We start from the raw sequence: 25,484 nt of genomic DNA on the forward strand, positions 1-25,484 counted from the left end.
CATTATATTAATTTCAATTCTAGCCACTAGTAATGCTAAGATCTTATTCAATGCTAAATCGGTAATATCGCAAATGACATGAAAATGATAAACGGGACTAGACCGGAAACAACGTACGACAATAAGAATTTCATCTTATATTTCGTTTAACTGTTACGTCAATAAATTTTGTTTTTCTTTCTGTCTGCGATACGTTTTCTTGTTAGCCTAATAAATATTTCAGAAAATTATGACAACGCGATAAAAACTATGCAAATCAGAAATGAAACACGTTTCCAATAGTACGTCTAAGAAATTAATATAAAGAACATGTTCTACATACGCAAATTCTAATCAATCGTGGAAATTGAATTAAAAAACAACAAATAAAATACAACTGCGTAGAGTTCACATCTTTTTAAATTATTAACGATTAAAAATTTGTTGTAACGTTATTGCAATATTATCGTAGGAACTTATTAAACCGTTAAACATTTAATTTCCAGACGAATCTTCGAACATCGATAAGTGATAAATTGCTGTTTGTATTCGTATAAATAAAACTTGGTATAATTAAATTATGCACATGTAAAAATACATAAAACAATTTATACAATATTTTCATAGTAAACACAAATACATACGGGCTATAATGTTGATATCGGCCGTATCGATCGTGTGACTTCCTAGCGTTTATTTATTACGATTTCGAATCTTGTTCGTATTTGTCATGGTAGAAACTGTTTCATGTCCACTTTTTTATTATGATTATCTTTAGCTGGAAATATATAAAGATTACATATTAGATGATAACGTAATAGTTCGTAAAGAAAAAGAAAGTAAGGTCGAAGACGTTTCTTATTTCGTGTCGAGTTACTCGATCCACTTAAAACCTACTTACTTCCGTACATTGGACATAGGGCTGAGATGAATGAAAAAATATAGACGTGAAATCTGCGTTCGTCGCACAATTTTATTGCCGGAGCGAACTCGTCTTTATCCACTCGAGCGTACATAGTTCGTGTTTTCGTTTTATTTGTTTATTTACTTCTTTTTTTTTTCTTTTATTCTTTTTTTTTTTTTTTTGTTCGTTATTACAGGTTTTCTCGATCGACTACCGACAATGTACACAAACTGTATCGAGTTCTTCCTTCGTTTGTCTCTTGTTTCCTTCAACGCAATAAATAAACGAATTCGCGCGCGTGCGTTACCGTTTACGTAACGACAATATAAAATCGTCCTGCATTAGTAAATAAATTAAGTAAACGAGCGGTATAGAAGTATAATCGGGATTCAGGGTGTATTTCGTATTTGATATAACAATAATACACTACCGGTTGCATTTTCGTGTTCTTTATGTGTTCATGTGTACGTGTATGCGTGCATGTATGTCTCTCGTGTGGATTCTCTGCGTGAGCGCGCGCGCTCGCGTGGGTGTCGATGGGCATTGTTCAGTCGCTAGTTCCTATGCCACATTGCACATACAGCTAACGTACAAATATAACGACGCGACGATTCGTACGACACTACTTCCTATAGTCTCTATACAGCGCGACGCTACCCGCCGTTCAAGGGAAGGTTTTTTCTTTGGGGCTGTTTCGAAACTTAGATAGTACTGGTTTCGAGTTCCGAGCTCCGAGTTCCGGGTTCCGGGTTCCGAGTCCCGGCTATCGGGTTCCGGCTTTCGGGTTCCGGGTCGCCGGTTACATTGGAAGAATCGCATCCCAGTTACCCGGTCGATTCACTCGTTGCACATTCTTCTAGGTGTCTCGTCTCTCTGCGTTGATTATCAGTATAAAAAAAGTTGCTGCTGCTGCTGGGGGGCAGTGGGACTGGAGTATGATGACGGCGTGCACGTTTTAGCAATGGGCTAGTTGCCGTTCGTCGAGCGTTGCATTGCCGGAATCACCGCGTCTCGTTCAGTCCCGTAAATCTTACCAGCTTTCTTTGCCATGCTACCCAACATCTCCATCGAGCATTTGTGCGCGGATCTCAGTGACAATGCCCATTCTTTCAAACTGATTTCATCCTGAAAATGAAATTTCTTATTTACGGCGACGCAACTATTGTTTTTATACATCGTCGGCTAATATAACGGTACTCTAATAATAATCATTTTTTAGATACGCCATAAAAATATACTTACGGGATTCGTAAGTACTATTTTTGCGTCTCTCATACGGACGACGATACACTGTTCTCCTTTCACGTGCTGAAGATCCGCACTAACTTCCTCGACCTAACAGTTTATTCAAGGACATATTAACAGATCGCAGCTTTTACAAATACCAACTAATAAAAAGAAAAAAGAAGAAGTGGGATAGTTACTATTCTCAATTTTCTAAGATTTCAATCGTCGGTGATATTATACGACGATGATATACCTGTTGGTGCACTACGCGAAAGTAAACGCTATCTATAATGCATGTATATCTCAGATTTTATTAGCAAAATATTAAGACATTTAAAAGTCATAAGGATATTAACGAGTAAATTGCAAAAGTGTAGTTGAATAACAAGAAGGATATTAGAGGGGATTGTAACAAGATCATATTTACGTTTCAAACCCTTTTGCCTCTGATTAAAAAACCAACTTTCCAATACTACAGTATTTATATAAATAACGTTTTTAAAGGCTATATTTTCGAATCGTACAATAATTTCAATTAACGAATCCAGTTTACTCGCAATCGTACTCTTAGCCTCGCCTCGCTTATTTCGATCTTATGTCACTCGTTTGGTCACGAGATTTAATTAGCATGTTCATCAAGCATCGCTATTAAATTTATTCATCCGTTTACCTGATCAAGAAAAACCAGTTCAGGCTTCGTCGTCGACTCAGGGTACAATTCTAATCTATTAGGATAAAGTTTCGCATAACGTGTTTGCCACGCACTGGCGAAAGGACCGCCTAATTTCTTGATATAACCGTGTAAAATGCAATCAGATCCTGTAACAAATACCTTTCGATATGATGATCATCCTTATTTGAAACATTATCGAACGAATAAACTACCAACGTTTGTACCTTTCTCATCCGTGTCGAACCGTTGCTTCTGCTTAGCTTTCTTCTTATTTTCCAACTACGAGAAACGAACAGATGGTTTAGAAAAAGAAAGGCGAAGGAAAAAATTGAAGGATAAAAAGAAATTACCGAACGAGTGAACGATTCGTACCTTGTCTGCTTCGTTATTGATTGTCTCGAATACAGTCTCGGCCACTTCGGCCTGCCATCTCTCTGAGATGGTTAGAGGGAAATTTTTGTACAGCTCTTGATCCGCGTCCGTAAGTTTGATACCCTTGGTGTCCTCCTCGTCAAAGGAGCCGATATCAAAGGCGTCTGCGGCGTTTACCTCGCCGCGCGGTGGTATAAGTGGCGGCGTGTATTTCTGGAGATAAACTTGTTGCCAATCGATACCACTGAAAAACGCGTGTTCTTTTAACTCGTCCGCACCTTCGCCAAGGCAGCCGAGTCTGTTATTTACGTCTCGTTGTAGCAGACCTTCCAGCAACGAGCGCAAATCTCGCGAGAACGTTTCCGGCAGCTCGACGTTCTAAAATAATTTTTATCAGTTCTTTCACCTTTTCGTTAGAATGGTAGAATATGAACCGCGATGTGGCGATTAGAAATTGATCGATCAGCGATCAATGTACGGATAGTCAGGTAAATGTAGGACGAGAGTAACAAACCTTAGTTAGCGTCATTTGATCTATCTCGTGTTTGTCTTTCATTTTATGTTGCCTGAATGGACTGTGCCCCTTTAACAATTTATGCAACACACAGCCAAGCGAAAACCAATCGGCACTGGAATCGTAGGTTACTCCCTTCGAGAGGACTTCCGGCGCCATATATCCGTGTGTTCCTCTGCAACGGAATATTTTTCATTATATGCGACGAGAATATTAGTCGTCGGAGATCGTAACGCAAATGTGCACAGTTACTTACACACTGGCGTGCGGTTTCTTTTTGGAAAAATCGCAAGCTAGCCCCAGATCCGATATTCTGACGTGACCGTGTTCGTCCAAGAGAATGTTCGCCGGCTTCAAGTCCCTGTAAACGATGTACCTACGATGCATGTGCTCTAATCCCAATATCACTTCCGCCGCGTAGAACTTCATCTCCCGTTCGTTAAACACCCCATGCTGGCTAAGGTGATAATGAAGATCGCCGCCGTTCATCAAATCCAGGATGAAACAAAGCTTGTCCGGCGTTTGGAAGGCGTACGTCATGCACACTATAAATGGACAATCCACCTGAAAAGTAATCGTTATCGTTTAGAGTATCTAGACTGTACGCGAGTAATTTATTTTATACGTCGTTTTTAAAAACGATTTAAAGATTTATGGATAAAATACGAGATATTGCTTTCAACGATAATCGACGATTTTCTCTATCCGAGTATTTCTTGCTTTTTCTTTTTGTCTTCTAAAAATTGCGCTTTTCTCTTTCGTGAATTATATTTATACTGTTCGTACGTAGCTGATTTGTTAAAGCGCGTGGTACATTTGTACATTGTCTCTGTGTATCGTGGATTTAAGGAAAAAAGCGATAGAAGAGAAATCTTTTGGTATCGATCTCTGAAATTAGAACTATCGTTAATTTTACGACTTGTTTTACGCCTATGGCGGATGCAATAGACGATGCGAGTTTGACATCTCTGTGTGCTCTTGCGAATCTCTATATACGTGTCGTTTTTAACACGCTAGATGATTAAAAAAAAACTTGACAAGATGGAGCGAAGGGTTACCATACTACTACGCGCTACGGTTTACAGTCTACCATATTTTTAGGATACTACATCCTTGAGTAAAGCTTACTCCGGTACTGACTGCCGAAAGCATTATCCTTTCGTTGAGCGCTAAAGTTTCGCCTTGCTTCATTTTTATTCGCTTCTTGTCGAGGCACTTCATCGCGTACATTTTCCCTGTGTCTGCCTTCCGGCACCCGTAAACCTCCCCGAAGCCGCCTCTTCCTATTATTCGATGCACGCTAAAGTCGTTCATTGTTAACTGAAACAATAGTTTGTTCAACGATATAAATATAAATTAAAATTCTACGATTAACCACTATTAAATTGCAATTTTAATTCCGTCGTAATTACAGCACGATCACGAGCTTCCTCGCTTACCTGCATGTTCAGTTCTAGATTTTTCCACTGACAGAAACGAGTATACTTCTCGCTGAAAATATGAAACAGAACTTCTTAAAAATTTTCCAACCAGTTGTTTCTCTTTCGCTAGTTGGCCGACATACCTCTCTAGAAACTGTTTGAACGGCTCTCCCCTTAAGTGATTAAAAATCTCTTCTATGTACGGCTGGAAGGATTCAATTTTCTAATTTGAATAAAATTTCGATAATATACGTTACTAAATGCGGCGGGGGCTCACACGCGGAATGTCCGTTTTTTTCGGTCAAAATAAACATGCTGTTGTCGTCTATCGTAAGAATAAGATTACTCCTCTTTTTTTTTTTTTTTTTTTTTTTTTTATACAGAGATACGCACAGTATCCCTGATGCTGTTATCGAAAAATACGTTATCCGTGTATAACATAAATAAACTAGCATCTGTGAGAAATAATTACAGGAAAATTGAATGGCAAACGTACTACCCCACCGTAGTATTCTAAGATTAATTCTGTTTTTATTTAGTTATCATTACACCGTTGTATTGGTAGCAAATAATTATTTTCTCGTGAAATAGAAACCTCTAATTACAATCTCACATATTTATAATCGCAAGGCAATAAAACGTTAAAAGGAACCAACCTCGAATAAATTAACGGGAACCTCGTTTTTCATAAGGTATTTGTGAACGTGGGACACCGCTTCCGCGGAGTATTCCTGAAACCAAAATTACCGTACTATTAGAATGATAAACTGATTTTCTCCTTTAACTATAGTGCCTTTAAAAAGGATAGCCCGTTTACAGGCGAAATATTATGAACGTAGAAATATTTTTGTCGATTCTTTCGTAAGCGTTTTATCGTATCGCGCTTTTGCTTTTACGTACACAACGAGACTACTGTCCATTTCATCAGGAATACTTCGTATAACGAAACATTTGGGAAAAGATACGCCTGGTCTGGAAATATATACGAGTTTCAAGTAGAATTTTGCTTTCGTTTGATGCTAACAAGTAAAATTAAGAAAACGAAGCTACTTAAATCGATGTTTCTATGTCGGCAATAACAATTTTCCGCCGCATTAATTACCGTCAGACGAGGGATTCTGAGAAGTCGGTATACGTACTAGACATACCTACACTACGGCCTACGTATAGATATTAAACATCTTACGCGACCAATTTGATAGTCATTTATAGAGGATATTCTTGGAAGTATGTCAATAACGATAACTTTTGTAATATATTCGCAGGTTTTTCACGCAGTTTATTCATCGATACGTCGAACGATTTCCTCCAAATGTTGTAACTCGAAGACATTTCAAGATTTACATAGAAATTTTCATTCGTAGAAATGTGATATCCTCTTACATAGACTTTTAGTTGTTAGAATATGAAATTTAGTAAAATAAGTTATAACGCGTTTTTTTTTCTTTTTTATTTTTATTAATTTAATTTTGTCTTTCAAGACAGTACCACGATTTCCTTTATTTAATATGCAACGATGATAAATTTTAAACGACGTTTCGAAACCTCTTCTATTCCGTTAGTTGTTCTCATAGAAACATATCTAGTCGTAACTTACAAGTTATAATTTATAAATGCGGATCGTATAACTCGAGTTTCTATGACGAGACTACACTGATTCTTTCTATCGCGCCTTATTAAAATATGGATAATAGGAACGGAACTCGTATCTAAGCGGATCCAATAAATAATTCGGTTTCGATAAATGCAGTTCTATCGCGTATTTTATTCGTCCCAATGACACGTAACGATAGTTCGGATAATCGAAAAACAAGCGTTTTGCATTTTACGCGATCGCTGTGCTTTTAACGACGAACAACTAAACGCCACGCTTGAAAATAATTACGTAGAAGCGATTGAACACGATTATTTCGATTATTTTTCAAAATAAATGTTTTACACAGAACTCTGTATATCGACCGTTACAAATTTCGTTCGCTTTAGCATGGACAGAAACTTGTGCCAGCGAAGAAGATTCCGTAATGTGTCGAAGGGGAAAATTGTGAGCACATAGCGATCAAAGTCGAGGCTAAAATTAGGGGCAAACTAACCGGGGGAAAAGTCGCGTGAAAAAGCCACGGAAATAGTTCCTCTTGCGAAGACATCGAGGGCCAGAGATTAGGAGCCCTCGTCCGCCGCGAAGAGACCTATTTCGGATCCTTCCGGATTCAAACATTCATGCAGGGCCTGAAGAATCAGAGGAGCGGTTCAATCTTTTACGCGGTTTTCTTTTTCATCGTTTCGAGAAAGCGATTTTCGCCCGCTTTCTCGCCAGTTCACGGATAAAGAGCGTATATTTCTCGTGTTTACCTTTCTCTTCTTTTTTCTTTTTAAATCAACATCTTAAACACACACGTTCGAGGTAATCGCGGGCGTTTCAAGGAGATATTCCGCTTAGGAAAGTAAAAGAAAATCGATCTTTGAGCTTCTGGATAAGTTAAGCAACGTTTAAGATTTTTAAATCAGGTTTCAAAAGTACTTTGGAGAAATGCAAAAACAGACTGGATTACGTTGTCTGTCAAAGTACTAAGACCATATTTATCGGTTTTCTGGATTACGTTTTTAAGAATCGAAGCGAACGCCGTCGAAGCTGTTCTTTCGGGAACCGACGCGCAGGTGGAAACGTTTTTCCGACTCCTCGAAGCAACGCTGAAAATGTTCATTTAGAGATGAAATCAATTTCGATACGAATACCTACGAACCGAAATCTTTTAATTTACCCTATTTTTCTTTAAGCCTACGCTCATAGCGTAATCTCCATAGAAGCGGAAGATGAAAACGAATAAATAGAAGTAGAGAAAGAGAGAGAGAGAGAGAGAGGCTCTAGTGCAAATTGTAGCTTTATTCAAAGACTCGCGATTTCAATATGCATCAACGTCTGTTCGGTTTAAAAGTTTCGAGCTTCCAATCTTCGGATCTCGGGCGCTGGAACTCGCAACTCGCCAACATAAAAGAATATAATCATCGGGATGGTGGATAAACGTGCAACGTGGTAAACTTTCGGACACAATAGCGAACACAATGGAGTCGGGAGAGGAAGCTTTTAGAATATCGGCAAATTTTTTCGCCCGCCACTGTCCTTACGTCCTTACGTCCTTACGCGAGCAACGACAACTTTTATCAGGCAAAATGGTGACGACGCGTAGAACGAAATTGGAAAAGTTTGTCTAGATCTAGAGTCGAGATGATCGTACTTGCGAGATAAAAGAAATTAACGGATATACGACCGCGTAAATATGTGAAACCGTAGTAGCTAGGTGATCCAGGAAATTTCAACGAAAGACCCGTCCTCGTGGATCAGGGTTCGAACTGGAAATAAAATTATTCTCGGATATTAACGTACGATCTCAAGTAGGCACACGCGGCCCAACATCTACGATGCATTAGATTTGTGGACGATTTCGTTTACACCGTTGCTATCTATATCGTCGCTCCTGACTAACGTAAAAGCTCCATTCGATGAATGAGATGTTACTCACGTGGGAGTGTGCCAGCAGCTCCTTCATGATGAAATTATCGTAGATCTCTTTGGCAAGTATCCTCCTTTCTTCCGGGCATTCCAGCTTCTCGTACACCTTGATCTACAATGCATAAATGAGAAATTCCTTATGGAGTTGGAGATGACGATGCGTGCCACCACGCTACTGCGACTTAAATAGTTTTGTGTGCGAGCTAAAACGAACCTCTTCGTAAAAGCTAAGTTGCGGAATCGGCTCCTCCGCCACATTCTCGCAGTAGTCTTTGAATAAGAGGTAACCTGCAATCACAAGGTAACGGGGGAAAAAACAATGCATGCTTCGATCGATCGATTCTTCGCGTCTTTCCAAAAAATTCACTTTCCATCGGTCCAATTAACTTTACCTGTCGGCTCTATCTACGAAAGTACGTTCTAAGTGTTAATTTTCTTTGCGTTTAAGCAAGATTTGTACAAAAGCGTGAACGACATCGTTGAAAAATCGCGAAACAAAATTACCTACGACGGAAGTTAATTAACAGTGATAATATCGACGATCGGTCAGCCAATCGATTTCTTATTTTATCCAGCTGTACTCTTTACCACGTACGAAGCAGTTGTTTAAGGCGTCGAGTTCGATAAAAAAGTTAATTTCATTAACGGTACAGCTCACCGACAACGACTAAGCTAAACCAAGCTAGAACTATGTAAAATATGTAATTTAACTCGAATCTAAACTACCTTTAATATCTACCTTTGTCAAGTATAATTATACGTCAGTCGTATGTCAAGTCGTATATTATAGTCAAGTATAAGTAACGATTCGAAATTATTCGAGACGAATGGTCTCAGGGATCGATTGTGCGATAGAGCGGTTTTCGCGTATACACAGATTTGACATTAAGCAACGGATGTATTTCATTAAGGGCTCGAAACGGCATTGTCCCGAACAAGCTTAATCGGTATGTATGTAATCATTGCCCTATTTTAATATACGCGATATATAATATATGATATAGTATATAGAACGTGAAAGTCACGTTATTTTCTCAGTCGCTCTCTTTCAATTTTATTCTATTCTCATTTACAGGCACTCGTTCTATAAATCGACAAGAAAGGATTCTGCAAATTCACGTTTCAATTTGTTCGATATACCGTGCACGTATTTATACGCAATGCTTTAGATTAGCTCATTCAGCAAGACTCTCGGCAAGATAAATAATATACTACGCGTAATGCTTATACATAGGTTTAACTCAAACGTATTACGCAGCGTTTTATCGCTACTTGTTTATAATAGTGAAATTTTTACTACGATGTAGCTGTTCTCGAATGCGATTCGATGAAGTTTCGTACACGCGCGCGTCATCTTGGCATTTTTCAATGAGAGAATCGTACTTTTTAAAAGCTCGACAAAAATCAAAGAAAAAAAAAAAAAAGAAAAAAATACAAAACATAATATCCGATTGATAATTTAATGAATTTTTTCCCTTAGCTCCCGATCACATCGTGTATCGATTTGGCATGTTGCGGTGAATGTAAAAGAAGCTACACGCTCTCTACTTCGCCTTAGCTGCTTTGACTAAAACGTATACATATACATGTGTAAATAATTAATTGATTTTTATTGACGCATTATTAACTTTTAAGGATGATCGTTTACTACACTTGGTAGACTTATGACGTGCGCTTAACTTTGTTTTATTTTTGATACTGAAAAACACGTAGGGACTAGTTTTACGAATTAACTTGCCACTTGTGTGATCGTTTGGGAATTATTTCACACACACACACACACACACACACACTTCCTGTTGCGTGCATTGTGTACTTATCTGATTTTCTCGCGGCAAACACAGATTACGGTGAGAGATCATTATCGTTTGTAACATGTAAAAAGTACAGAATTTGTTTAAAAATAATTGGAAATTGGAATTACTTGTTAAAATCGTTGATTTTAGGAATCAATCGTCGAAGGAAATTTTAATTGGCTCTCGGGTAATTTATATACGATCATTAACGTTAAAACGAATACATAATCGTAAAAAGAAAAATAATACTTTAATTAGTTGTGCTTGTAAAATTAGAGTGGTTACGTTAACCCATGTATAAACTATTCGCTTGTTATTCGGTTATTTGCTATCTGTTAGTTATCTAGCTATCTCGTTAGCGACTGTACCCTTTAACATATTATTGACCAGCTGCCTTGCGTAGCGATAAAATAAAAACTAACGCTTTAAAGCACGCCACCGGCTAGTTCCACGCTAGTTCCAATAAAACAAATTGGATAAATTTCAATATCTTAATCGAGTCGAAACGCGTAATACGTGTAATTTGAAACAGATATTATCCAACACGAGGAACAATATCACAATATAACGACAATTTACGCAATTTCATATTTTAATAGTCGCGCAAATCGATCTACGAGCAAACACGAGTACAGTGGTGACTGGCCAATAAAGCGTTATTTCATTAATCGTCCTCCTCGATATATTTCCTCGAAATATTTCAAATATTACCGTACCACATAGCGGTATGCCTAAAAATTTACATTTGAAAGACACCGATATTAGACACCGTTCGCGTGAGAAACTTTGTTTTCTAATTAGGACAGAAAACTGTGAAGAAGTCTAACAGTCATCCACAGGCACTTTAAGAAGAAAAACAAAATGTAATTAAGAAGCAAGACGTCATTCGATCTACATATGTATGCAGTTCTTTTTTTCTTTTTGACGCTTTCGCGACTCCAACATGCGTCCAACCTTTAAACGTAATACGTTTGGAACCTTGTAAACCTTCGTACGTGACACGAGCGAAGAAATTTACATTGAACGGTTATTTTTCATCATTTTGGTATTAAGTAAAGTTAATTCGCGTAAAGAAGCAATTACGTATAAGCTGACAAAGTTCAAACTGTTTTATCCATCTACGGTTTTGATATTTCGTACAATTTAGGTAATAATCTAATTGGCTACTAAAACAATTTTCGAATCGAGACATTCTATATCTTTCTTATTAACTAGCACAACCTTATTATATAAAATAATAACTTATCTTAGAAACTATTCCACTTTTAAAGTTGCATTTTGCAGGCAAATTGACGATTTCTCCGAAGATTGGCAATTGCCAAAATGTGTCGATTTCGTGCGACAGAAATTCAATGACGCGTAGATACAAAATGAATAGAAGCAGCACGATGGTTCAACCAACGTGATCTTTGCGATCGTATTAGCAAATTTTTTCATTAAACCTTTTTATTTCGAATTAAACCAAAAGCCTCGCATCGTAGGCTCAACGAGATCCTTAACTTTGCTGACGCAAAAAACTATTTTTATTCGCGCGTATTTAACATTATAGGAAAAAGAAAAAGAAAAAGTGTAAATAGAAATACGTAGACTTTTTCTTAAAATACGTATATTGATAGAAATTACATTTTTCTTTTTTTTTTTTTTTTTTATTAAATGTTATATTTAGGTGAATCTTATTTTAAACCACTGCCAGATCGATAACGTTGCAGCCTTTTGCAATGAAAATCGAAGCGTTTTAAATTGCAACGAAAGGAGTAATCCCAACGAAGACGCTAGACTGCACATTATACAAAACTACCGTTCTCTGATTTTGCCTCGTTTACACGCAACGTATCACTTCTGTTTTAGATGTCTTTTAAGAATTTCAACGAAGGATTATTTATTTAGTCGTCCACTTCGTAAATACGTATTTACGAGCTAACACGTATACATTTACATTCGCTGAATAATCCTTTCGTAAAATAATACTTTTTTTAATACGATCGTAGCTTAAATAATATAGGGAGGTTTAAAGATATAAAGGTCTAAAATTTTAACGGCTTATAATAGTCATTAACGGATTAAGAACTGCTTCAACAGTGACACAACGTAAAATCAGCTCCTTCCAACAACGTTGTACGTTAAAAACAAACTATAATTTGGCAAGAAAGTGATTTTTCGAAAGCAACGGTTCTTGTAAGGTAAGAATTCTTATCGTCTCTACGTTTCAACGGAAACTTAATCGATAGCTCGATCACTGGAACTTACTATCTGAATAAATGGAAAGAAATACGTTTTGTCGGTCAATCAGCGTACAGTTCAATGAGCGTTGTAAAATTGATTTTCAATTCTCTTTGCGGGATGACTATCGTTGCGAGGCTATAATTACGCGTTAAAAGCGGAGATATTTGCAGACCAACTATACTTAGAGGAACAAGAAATGATCTGTACGATGAAAAGAAAAAAAAAAAGAAAAAAAAAAACGAAAAATTCACCGCAAATATTGATTTTCCTCTCTTTTTCCACCGATTCGAACGCAAATCCAGTACTCGTATCGTGTCGTCTCGTGTTGCAAATCGAATATTCCTATTCCTTCCACTGTGAAAACCCACGTAACTGACATTCTGATCGCACGAACTGGCGATTAATTGCATACAACGTACTTATATCAGAAAAATTTTATTAAACCGATGAATAGTAAAATTGAAGCTGCTCCAAATTTTCCAAGGAAATTTCGTAGCGATTCAAACGGATTGTAACGAAAGACGCGTCGTTTGCATATAGAACATAAAAATCTGATGGGAAATTTAACGCTCCTAACCTACAGCTCGAATGACTTTTCCTTCTAAGCACGGCGTAGTTAAAGGTTTAATTAGGAGAGTCTGACTGCTCTCTTATCTCGTCGTCCTTGTTAACTCTGGATCTGATAATTCCAACAAAGGTACTTTGGTAAAGGAAAAAAAAGAGAAGAAAAGAAAAAAAGAAACGAAACGCGAGTCGACCTAGATTAAAGGATCTCGCAAAGTTTTTACTATCTATTCTGTTATTAATTTGGATCTTCTGTACGAACACGTTTTACTGTTTCTATCGCTAGTTACATGGTATTCCATTAATTCCAAATACCATGTCCACTCTTGTGATTTGTTGGCTAGAGCCGTTTTTTTTCTTTTTCTTTCTTTCTTTTTTTCTTTTTTTTTTCTTTTTCTTTTTTTTTTTTTTTTTTTTTTTTTAATAGCTGCGTTAATACACTTTGTACGTCAAGTTATCGACGATCGTTATTTCGACGTAAATTGACACTAAATGGAACCACACGATTACGTTAACACCACGATAACAACTTGAATGTACTTGATATACTTGAAAGTTGCTCACCAAACATTTGATTGAATATCTTATCGAAGTTAACTTCCCTCTTCTTTTCCAGATACTTGTGCATCACGCTTCTCACACTGCAACAGAAAAAAGTAGGCGGGTGTAACGATTAAATTCGGACAATTGTTATTTCCTAATTGTATATATTATAAACTAGACTAATTGTATAAATTATAAAAGAAGTATCTATAGGATGACGGTGAAATTCCTTTTGGTTAACATATTTGATGTAAAGTTATCTCGCGCTTATAACCACAGACCGCCTCTTATCCGGCTCCGCTTTAAACGGTCTCCGTTTTAAGGTTGTCGATCGCTTAACGCGTTTCGCTCTCTTTCTAGATCGTGTATTAAAATCGTGTATTATTAAATAGAATATCGAAAAACGCCAACTGCCAGATACAAGAAATCGCAAACGGTTGAACAAAAGTTCGTTTCGTAACACGAGTCGTGTATTATGTAAAAGCTTTGTACAATTGCAACTGTAACGTACCTACGATTCAACGTAACATGCACGATTCGATGCAAGATTCGACTTTCCCTATTTCTCGATCGATCGATCGGTTTTTTCGTCTTTGCCCTCTCCTTTGCTTTCCAAAGATAAACGCTACTTTTTACCGTACTAAATTTCCTTGCGACTTTAGCGTCGAGAGCGTGAAACTTCGTTATTAGCTTGTAACGCAACAAATGGCCATTTATTGGATATCTATAACGACTGGATACTATATATCGTAGGTGTAATAGAGTTTCTCGTTCAGGCGTACTTAACATGTTTAGTCTACGTTTCTATTGGACTGAATGATCGATTACCACCGTGATGAAAGACGATACCTTTGCACTTTACCAAGTATGGATCGTTATTTGATAAAACCGTTTAATCATTACGATTCTTCGCTGTATCGATGTAAGCGCTTGAAAGGGATAAGCAGCGAGTATCTTGAAAAATATACGTTCCTTCTGATAAATTAAACGAGAAAACAAGTTATAAAAGAAGAGATAAATCTTAAACGAATAGATATTAATCGGATCGTTCCGACTCTAATCGCCGTGAGCAGAAATCGTTTAGCTGTTCCACTGGTATATGTTCACGCGCGGCCAACAATCAAAACAATTCTCTCGACTAGTCCAAACGTTGCCAAACGAAAACGAAAACCAGTATCGGTTCTACTCGCTGGAACCGCTTCTGACGTTCGCTAAATATTTAAATTTCCCCCTAAATAAGTGCGATTTCGTAAGCACGTGCCGACCCGAAGGTTCCGAATAAAAAAGAAACGCCATAAATTTAGATCGGGACTTGTAAATATTCCGAAACCTGCCGCTCTACTTCTCCGTAGCGATACTTGCCTCGATATTCTACGATTTAGTCTACGTTAATGCGCGAGCTGTATTCAGCCTGCTCGAGTTTACGCCGAATAACGTTTCCGACTCTTCGTTCTCCGTAAAATATACAGGATTTAATCCTGCTGCGTTTTTTTTCCTTTTTTTTTTTTTTTTTTATTGTCTGTATTTCTTCGATCAATACAGTTATACTATTTTATCGTTCAAAGTTAAATCGATAGAAACGCATCGATCGCATTTATCGCACATACACGTCGAATGCTTTTGTTCGATCCGTTTGATCGAACGTTCAACAACGTGCTAGTTCTGCGCATCTGCCTCGCGCAGATACACATGCACACATACATACGTCATATATAGATAGACGACGATAGGGGAAGGGGTAGTGGTTGATTGGAGGGGAGCGTTGTCTTGCTTCGTCACATTGTTGCGAACCAGTCCGAGGTTTAACACAACCAGGTGGAATGTACGATTTATCAGAGATCCGAGCCATTCTTATTCGCCTGATTCTTTAATGGTACCAATCTCCATTTCTTAGAACCGCGGGCTCCCAATTTTCCAGCAACTACACGCGCTTTCCTCGTTTGTCGCGTAAACCTCCAATCGTCGAACGACTTCAACGTTCGTCGGTTCGATGTAGCGAAATTGTAACTAACTGTAAGCGAATTACGCGTAATAGCAGAGGCTCGAATTTTCGAACCACCGACTGTAAAGTTTAAGAACCTTATCGGTGGTGCTACTATACTTGGTCGCTATATCGTTATATATCGTTGCGCAGCTAATACCAAGTAATTACATTTATTGTTTCAAATTGTGATTATTTACTTTTATTTCGCATAGAATTTATCTGTTTCTGTGAATGTGCGTTATCCTCGAGATACTTCCAAACTATGGCTATGTTTGTCATCGGTTGAGAAAGTTGGGAAAGAAATACCGTTTAGGTTTAGTTACCGAAATAATCCTATTCAACTTGTACCGCGAGAAATACGGCTGACTTCTCCGAGTACAAACAACGTACGTAAAAATTTGGACCGCTTTACGAAAGCATGGCAAATTATTACCGCATTCGAATTTCGAGGAATTTGTTTCTCTCGCTTTATGAACTACGATACGACTCGATTTCCCGTTTTACTTTGACACGGTCGACCAGACCGAATATATTTAATTATAACCTATACAATGCTGTATTTTTAAACGAAACTCTCATCGTTTGAAAATTTTCAGTACGAAGGGTATGGCATAGTTTCTTCCTCTCTTCGTTCGATCGTTTGCAATTTTTAAAACACACCGGGATAGTAAGCGTGGATAAATATCGACAGTTTTCGATGTTTCATTCTTTGGTATTTTTATATTTGTACGACTTTCGGTAGTTTAGTTTATCTTATACGATAAAAATGAAAATAACTTCTGCGTACTCTGCGCGTTAGTCTTCGAGACGTACTTCGATAACGTGCCTCTACCTTTGTTCGCGACAATTCTATGAGTTGAATTATTTTACGAAAAGTAAAGAGTAAGAAAACATGTTCTATATCTTTAAAGAGCGAATAGATCTTCGATATTCGAACATACCTGCTTCGGATACGAATCTCAAACACGTTTTGAATGTCACAGGACGGCAACGTTTAAAAATTCGTAGCGAGTGACAACAAGTGCCTAAGGTTTTGCAAATATCGTGCCTTTTTCTATCGAAATAAGATTAAAAAAGAAAAAAGAAAAAAAAAGAAAAATGTAAACGTGTAAAAAATTCATAGACAGTGACTCGCTTGTCGATATAATATAAGTGCGATATAACTATGTATAAAATAGATGTAAAAGCTGTTAAAGGATTCTTGGTACGTTTCATAGGTCGATTTGCCTTATCCAGGCTCGTTCAGGCTCACGAGATCTTGGTATAGACGCTGGCAAACTGCCAGCAAAGAGGAAGCCTGCTATCGAATCGACTTATATTCACGGCGTACCTTCGTAACGTCCGTGTTTTACGGATCGAAAATAACATCGGCAGTGTAAACATTGGCACATTATAATCGATGTGGAGTATCGATCAAGGTTTGTACCGGAAACCGTTACACTCCCTTTGACATTCGCGGAACGGTAATACGATTAGCGCGAGACAATCGAATTCAACGCGTGTTATATCATCCTTGGATGGATCGCGTGGACATTTACCTATCGTTACCCTTTCCAAACGATGGATCTGATTTCCGAAGAATTCATTTTGTCGAAAGGTTTGGAAGATCGTGTATTCCCAAAGTAAGCCCCCATGAAGGGGAAAGCAAAGTTATTCTAATCCATGCAATGTCTATTTTCTTTCAGCTTAAAAGTATACCCATACGATATATTGGAATTTCTGTATGATTCTATTCGAAAGTTACATTTACTTTTTTACTTTTTGGAACTTGGAAATCTTGAACTTGCAATCCTTCCGTAAAGTAAATAAATTATATGTTTATTTTATACAATGCAGTTAAGTGTATACACAGAGATGAAGATGTACGTTTGATACATATGATCGAATTAGCGTGCTATCGATTTAACGAATTCGTATTTTATAGGATAAAATATAAACATTACATAAAATCACTGTTACGTTTACACGTTACATACGTAAAGTCAAATTGTTCTCATAGATTCCCTCTACCCGAACGAAAGTTTGTTCATTTGCAACGCGTAAGAACTTGCAACGCACTTAATCCAATAATCGATTTTGCCTCGCCAGCCAAAAAACGCAAGGTAACGTTCAAACGTTTAAACCCATGGAGAAAGAAACGCTTTATACCAGCAATAAATTTATCCGTGCACGTAAACATTGCAGTCACTTTATCCGTTACAACCCTGCAGAAACGCTTAAAATCGAAAAGGAAATAAAAAATTAACGACTCTCTCTCTCTCTCTCTCTCTCTCTCTCTCTCTCTATCTCTCTCCTGTCTCTCGGGTTTTTAAATTCTCATAATCCACCAAGTAAAAATAAATGGAATAAAAAGGCGTACAAATAGGAGTTTTTAACGAGTGATTTGCAAAAATTTGTATTCTTTTACGATGGTCGATCGTTCTTTGGATTAAATGTTGGCACGGATTCGCAAAGCGAACGAACACCATAAAGAAGCCATCAACTACGCCTTTCTAAGGTCCTTGGCCTTGCCGACATTCAAAGGCCTTCTTAATACTCACCTGGGAAAACCAAGCAACGAACATAAACGAACAGAGGCAAAAAATGGCATTCAATGAATCATAGTAGCGACGGGGATAACTTCTGAATATGTAAGACACGAGTCTGAATTAATTCGACGTTAGGTTGAGCGACCAAGTTCCGCCGCTTTTGAGATTTTATTTACATCTGGTGGTTTCACAAATTCTGTTATTTTCTGTTATCGATTTCCAACGAAATTGGAATTATTCTCCCTAACTGTCAAAACCGCGATATTTCTTAGTTGTCCATTTTCTTAATTAATATTTTTTTTCTTTGAACAGATGCAGATTTCGAGAACATCGAAAAAGCGACGAGAAAATATTAACCGAAGGATCGAATCAAGAGCATTACGGACAATTTATGTAAATTACTTTAAAAATATCAAAGTTAGTCGTAAACGATATACCTATCGTTACCGCTCAAGGCAAAGAATTTAAAAATATCAGGCAACGTTATATTCGTCCATAATTTTAACGTTACTTCCATTTTAAAAACTATTTATCTCAATTATGATTTGTTCGTTGTAAGAAATATAATTTCTGAATATTTTTCGATTATTCAAATTGAACTGAAATACTGAAATACCGAAACATCGTAGCACGTATTTACGTTATTCGCAACGGTTTCCACTTCACTTTTAAATTAATGGTGAAATATTTTATCGAATGCACGTCACATTCGTCGAATACGCAGAATTTGCAATAAAATCCAATTTTACGATAAAATTTGGTCTTTTTAACGCAGCTATAAATCAAGAAACAGCAACTCTCCTCTCTTTCTCCGTAAAGTTGAGTTTGGACGAATATTAAAGTAACGTTATGAATTTAATTATGACGCGTTTTCGATATTTCCTCGTAATCAGCTGATTTTATATCGTATTTTCTTAGAAACACATCGATCGTCACCACACGTGTTCCATGAACTTATAAAGAACTGTTACTCAATCTTCTATCGTTTAAAATTACATATTGACTTGCACATTTTATATCTTCAAACAAACACTTTACTCCGTTAATCATATTTCTTACCTTTCTTCGTTCAATTTATATAATTTGATTCTCTTCCCCGACATTACGATTACGAAAAGGAACTTCAAGGACCGACTTCATATCCTTCTTCGTATGCTTCTTTCCACTAGAAGCTTTACAGCTTTATCGAAGTTTCAAATATCGAAATAATTATAGCATTATAATAACTAAACTGCTGTACATTCATCGCGTCGTTACGTTTAATATCGAAAGAAAAAAGGAATCGATACTCGTCTTCGAAACTTCGATCAACGCACACGTATTACTACTAGGCGTTTAAAACATTCTATAAAAATTTTCCTTCGTGCGACAAACGGTGAATTGTTAAGGAATTACCGAGGAATTATAGAGGAAAGATTTTTTAAATATGTGCGTACTTTTAAATTTCGAAAGTATAGTATAAACGAAGATAAAAAAATGTCAGAGAAAAGTTACATGCAGCACCTTTTTATATCGATGATTTGTGCAATTACTTATTAATTAATAATCAATTGGTAAAACGATGTAGTAAAAAATTGTATTCCTTGTATAGAACACTCGACGATACTTGACGCAATCATAGATAAAAATAGGATCATCAAAGTCGGAATACGTCTTTACTATTAGACTGTAATATTGCCGAATCGTTGATATCTAACTGTTATTGGACGTAACCAAACCTTAAACATTGCGGATAATGCTAATAATACGAAATATCGAAGCTTAGTTGCTCGTTATTAGTACACGATTTAAAGCGATTTAAAGCGATTTAAAGCGATTTAAAACGATTTAAAACGATTTAAAACGACTTAAAATCATTCATTTTGTAAATACATCGAGATCTAGAACTTTTGACTCGTTACTCGAAGTAAGTTATCCATAGATATTATCTAAAAGTCTGATCGACGATTAAGGCGAAAAAATGGGAATTCCGAGAGCTAGAATACCCTTTGGCCAACCTCGCATAAACGGTTTTCATTCGGTTAGACAGACACGTTTTTGACTACATCCTCAACCAATTTTACATCGCGCCAATGACTCAGATGATAAAAGGCCTTGTCAACTTCTCCTTGTCACACACAAGAAACTTCTTTCCTGTTTGAAATGCTTTATACCCTACTAAATCTTGCTTCGCAATAAATTACGCTATTACCGGACCGAGGGCTTGTACCAACGATTTCGGCGGACATACTATTTTCCACCAACAATAGGATAGGTAATATACAGTTCGAACGATATACGAGAAAGATTTTCTTATCTTTTGCTGAGACTAACCAAACAAGGCGCTAGGGTAAACCGCAACCCTCGAGAAACATCCCACGACTACCGAGCCAGACAATTTCTAGAATTGATCATCCTGTATCGAAATATTTTCTTCTTTTATCAAGCAAAATGTCGTTCCTTCCAAGGAAATCAACCAGCAAAACGTCCATAAAATGGTTCTATGTATTTCTGTTGGTTGTCAATGTTCCGGGAAAAAATAACAAAACATCGTAGGAACATATATGTGTATATACATGGGAATTCTAATTACGATTATTAATCTCTAGCATCTCCAATTATCTTAGAAACCCAGTATCTGTGTAACAGTAGTGTGTAATATGTTTGCCTACAATGGCAATAAATGATTAGGCAATAATAAAAAGTACACGAACGTACACATATACGCCTAAATTAAAGTTCATGGAAATTAATGATATCATTGGTAGGTTATATCTAAATTTAGGAAATATCCACGCGAACGAATTCATATCGAAATTACGAATCGGATAAAATATCGTCTAGCGTTTGGATTATTCGTTGCTCGCGTGGAATTTGCACGTTTCTGTTATTCGTTTTTGTCACTGTCTTTACAGTCTCATCGCTGTGCATACATTTACCGACTAAATTGACTTTTATCAAAATTTTAAGAGTAAATACGATAATAGGTCAAACACGTAGCTTCTTAAAGACCATATTCTAATTAATAGTACCAAGCGATGCGATTTTAAATTAAAATAGAAAGACGGAGCTGTGCTGTTAATCAATGAAATTCTCCGTCGTTCGATTAGAAAAACAATATTTCGATCATCTTTAGTCGTTACTTCCGTCACTTCCGATCGACACAGCCCACTGTTTGTAAACATATTTCTGGAATGGCGCGCCGCTGAAGCGAACGAAGCCAAAGAACCGAGGCATCGCGTCGCTACGTATGCGCAAAGAAACGAAGAGAAACCGAGACGTTGGGCTTGTACCAGACAAGGAAGTGCTCGAAGAAGAAGAAGGGAGGGACAGGAAACGTGGTGAGACGTAGCGATGGGTGTAACTCGATTATCATTTCTGAATGTGCATCAGTCTCTACACCGTTGACTATCATTTGCGAATCCATCGCAAACAGATTTTCCATTTGAAAGTATTTATCCAACGTATATGTATCGATATATCACACGAAATATCGGACCGATTACCAACGATGAATTGGAATATCAACGATTTAACAAATGAATGACGTAAAGGTACATACCCGTGAAATGATTGGGACGACGGAGGTCGGTTAACGAGGCTCTTTTTTCTTTCTCTTTTTTTTTTTCTTGTTTATTTTATATACGCGATGCTAGAGGCTCGCTTCATCGGTTTCAAGAACCGATATGGAGGGAATAACACTGACCGGTTAAGGAAACAAAATTTCGGTCAGTTAACGCGGCACTACAATAGAACTCTGTTTATTCATAGGAATTTTATAACTGTTTAACTGTGTGTTTTGGGTAAGTTGAATAATTTTTGTTTAAATACATACACAGCCTTTCACGATAGCTTACGTACACCTGTCGAACTTTGTGTATTTGGCTTACCGAACAAACCAAAAATGTACTTTGTTACAAAATTATTTACACTTCGATATCGATTATTAACGTAATTCTAGAAGGAATCACAAAAACTGAAACTTTTAACTCACAAAAATATTGAGATAAGATCACATCAGAAAATTTTAAAGCCCTTGATTCTTTAGAATAAGATAAGAATATATGAGATAATAATGGTAGAACGTTATTGTTATTCTATGAAAAATACTAATATAATATTAAGTTTATTATTTTTATAATTTCACGAATATACGACACGTGTATATAATTTTTCTAAGACCGTATTCTACATTTCTGTTCCTCTCTTAACAAAGGTGAATACGAATAAATCGTGTTACATTTATCAAAGGATTCGTACAGCTAACGTTCTTAATATAATCTTTTATATCTAAAAGGCGTGTAACGTGTATATAGACTTTTACGACCGATCGTAGATAAAAGCTTGTTTTTCTTATGTCATATAGAGTCGTTCGTCATAGATATATCATTCGCGTTTTATACGTTAGTCGTCCGTAATCGAATGTTAACAAACTACACAGGCGTGCTCGATTTCGATTTTCTATGTATCATTCCTTATTATCTAAACTAAGAAGGAGGTAGCTAGTGAATTTGTATCGCGGAAACCTCTACCATATCTGAACTGTTCTATCTGCACGTTTGGATAAACGCGACTCTACCGTATATACACGTAGTACTTGAAGCACCGCTCACGAGTAGGTCGTTCCCATCGCTACAATCGAGACTACGAGACGGTGGTCGTACGGGCAAAACGCGACGGTAGATCGACAACTATCGCGAGATATACCTAGGATCAGGCAAGATGATCTTTTTGCTCGCACGAGCAGCCGGTGTGCTCTTGCTCTTCTCCATAGCCATCAAGTAGCTGACGTCGGCCAGCACCGCCTCGAGGTCCGCCATTTTCCTCGGTGGTCTCTAAATCTCTCGATGTTGGACACGGTTCACCCTGGAGCTGTTTTCTCGACGACACTCGGTTCACTGTCGCGTACGTGTTCTTCTCACTGTCGCGACGCCGGGAACGCTACCGACGCCGACATTCTGATCGAACGACCGACGTGCAACGAACTTCGCGAGACTGACAGCTCCGTCGGGTATCTACGCGCGATTTCTACCGAGGGAACCACTAATTCGACGAGCTCTCTCCGCTCGAGGTTAACGACACTCCCTTCGAACACAACACAGTCACCCGCGCAACTTGTTTATCATTCACGCGGGCGAGACAGAGTCGATCTTCCAACTGCTCATTGTGAGTGCTTTTTAGTTGACGAAAATGATCGGGGAACGTGCAACAGAGACGCGGTTTTATACACGGTCATTCACAACGATGGGCATGGACAAAGTCGTAGGGAAGCTACTGCTTACCGACTGACAGCTAGAGAGCTACGAAGCCTCGAGCCCGCGCGCATTTGTCTGCTGATTGGTGGATCGCTCTCTGTTTCGTTCGTCTCTCTTTTTCACGAGCTTGCTAGCGACGCCTATCATAGGGATTACGAACTAATTTGATTTGGCTAACAGTTCCCTTATCATAGCTTTTCTTCGGCTTTTCTCTACTTTTATTAGAACATGTCCATTATTTCTAAAGGATTAATGTCAAGTTAATGTTATTATCTTAAACTCCGAATTTTTATAGATATTCATACTTTTACGATTATAATTAAATCTAAGAAGCGCGACTTGGAGATTCGTTTAACTCACTAAATATACATACATACTTGTCGAGTACGTTATTTTGAATATTTATTTATTTATTTATTTATTTATTTATTTATTTATTTAATGTACAGAATATGATATATATATATACACACCAATACTTTTAACACCAATGCAAAACCGTTATTCGTATTCGTTATATTCGATTTAAACTCAGCTAAACACCAACGATAGTTTGACCTATTCGATCGAACAAATATTTGCAAATGATCAAACGTGGTAAATATTTGTATTCCAAGGTAGTAAATTTATATGCGTGTGTTATGAATGAGTGAGTGTCAAATTCAATCTTCGGTCAGAGAAAAATGTAACGGAGATTATATTGTTACGAATGCATATTAAAATTTGAAATTTATTTTCGATGACGTGAAACGTTACGTGACGTTACCATCGTAACTAATCATAGGAAAAATTACCAGAAACGTTAGTCCTCTGACGAGAGTCGATTAGTCAATGAAATTACATACGTACCAGTGACTAATTAGTAATTGTAAGTCGGTGATACGTACCAACGTACGCACTGGGAAACTTTTTTATCCAATATCGATAAGAAAGGTGACTACTACCTATTGTTTTTAGATTAAGTACGTATACGATCGTTGTATATTTTCGAAAACCTTTTCTTTGAAGAATCCAAGAATTAGAATAATAACGGAATGACAAAAGGTTGTATGAAATAAGAAATGTGATATTTTATGAATAGCTGCGTTTTATACGATTCGGAACGACTGTAAATATAACGTATCGGATTTATGGAATCGACGGATGAACAATTCTGAAACACGCGGTTGAAGTTTTCTAAAACTGATCGTCACTTTGAATATGGGGAAATTATAGCCTCAAATTCGTTAAATGGCGATAAAAGATGAGTGTAAAACTAATATACGTAATCGATGTAATAGCATGAATACCTTGCCACCGAATAGAACGTCGAAAACAAAGTTTTAAGTTCGATTCCATCTGCAATGGTACGTTTATTTCACTTTAACAACAGGATCCATCTCCATAAATCATGTTCAACGGCATGTTGCATATTATTATACAGTACATCGTTTATTTAAAATTCTAAATATCGTTTTGCACATTTTATTATCCTGTTTCATTCATGTTCGCTATTTATTTACCTAAGCAATATATAATAGTGCAATTTATTATATTTTGTGGTAATTTGTTTCCTCTATGTTATTAATAATGTCGATGAAGTTGAGCCAGCCTTGCCGAAAGCAATAATAATCATAATGGATCAAGAACGAATATATATGGATGACAACGTAACTGTCATTAGACAAATGTATGCAAAATTTCCTTTAAACAAAAATAAAAGAGACGCAGTAAGTTGTTTGAAACTAATTGCGCTTATTTGCGATTTAAGAGAACATTTTTGGGATCGTACTATAATAAATGAAATTAATTAATTAAACGGAAATTTTTCAAAATTTAGTGGTTAAAGATTCATTTGTTTTCGTATAAACTATCGTCGAATTATAGAATCATTTGTTGACAAGCATTTCGCCACTCTTAAGAAATTACAAGTAACGCGTTGAGTAATTAATGAATAATTGCCTTAATAACGATTAATAAAAAATTGCCTTCTGCCAATGTTTTCAAGATTAACGAAAATTAAGCGATGCAAAGT

General features: G+C 37.0%; 1 protein-coding gene and 2 long non-coding RNA genes across 7 annotated transcripts in view; 2 read left to right on the plus strand and 1 right to left on the minus strand.

Annotated features, from left to right (window-relative positions):
• The window catches only part of LOC126920496 (uncharacterized), a 215,230-nt gene that overhangs the window by 112,483 nt on the left and 77,263 nt on the right, over positions 1-25,484 (plus strand). The window lies entirely within an intron of this gene.
• On the minus strand, positions 569-23,556 carry LOC126920485 (G protein-coupled receptor kinase 1). 4 transcript variants are annotated; one of them, XM_050730944.1, is made up of 15 exons: positions 23,498-23,556; positions 13,746-13,822; positions 8,813-8,886; positions 8,609-8,710; positions 5,747-5,821; positions 5,234-5,295; positions 5,109-5,160; positions 4,798-4,989; positions 3,926-4,233; positions 3,670-3,844; positions 3,156-3,533; positions 3,008-3,062; positions 2,781-2,929; positions 2,126-2,218; positions 569-2,008 (listed from the first exon to the last, which is right to left on the minus strand). In XM_050730944.1, exons 1-15 carry the CDS (start codon positions 23,539-23,541, stop codon positions 1,850-1,852), a joined length of 1,995 nt encoding a protein of 664 aa, XP_050586901.1. In that variant the 5' UTR covers positions 23,542-23,556; the 3' UTR covers positions 569-1,849. The 4 variants fall into 4 exon arrangements, with proteins under 4 accessions (XP_050586901.1, XP_050586900.1, XP_050586899.1 ...); XM_050730943.1 differs by lacking the exon at positions 23,498-23,556 and adding an exon at positions 22,923-23,491; XM_050730942.1 differs by lacking the exon at positions 23,498-23,556 and adding an exon at positions 14,236-14,560.
• On the plus strand, positions 15,892-18,992 carry LOC126920495 (uncharacterized). Of its 2 annotated transcripts, none has more exons than XR_007711978.1 (3): positions 15,892-16,094; positions 16,926-18,338; positions 18,549-18,992. It is a non-coding gene; the product is annotated as an uncharacterized LOC126920495 (long non-coding RNA). The 2 variants fall into 2 exon arrangements; XR_007711979.1 differs by lacking the exon at positions 18,549-18,992 and having other exon boundaries at positions 16,926-17,509; positions 17,708-18,413.

Source organism: Bombus affinis, chromosome 9 (genome assembly GCF_024516045.1).
Source record: "Bombus affinis isolate iyBomAffi1 chromosome 9, iyBomAffi1.2, whole genome shotgun sequence".
In the NCBI taxonomy this organism is placed as follows: domain Eukaryota; kingdom Metazoa; phylum Arthropoda; class Insecta; order Hymenoptera; family Apidae; genus Bombus; species Bombus affinis.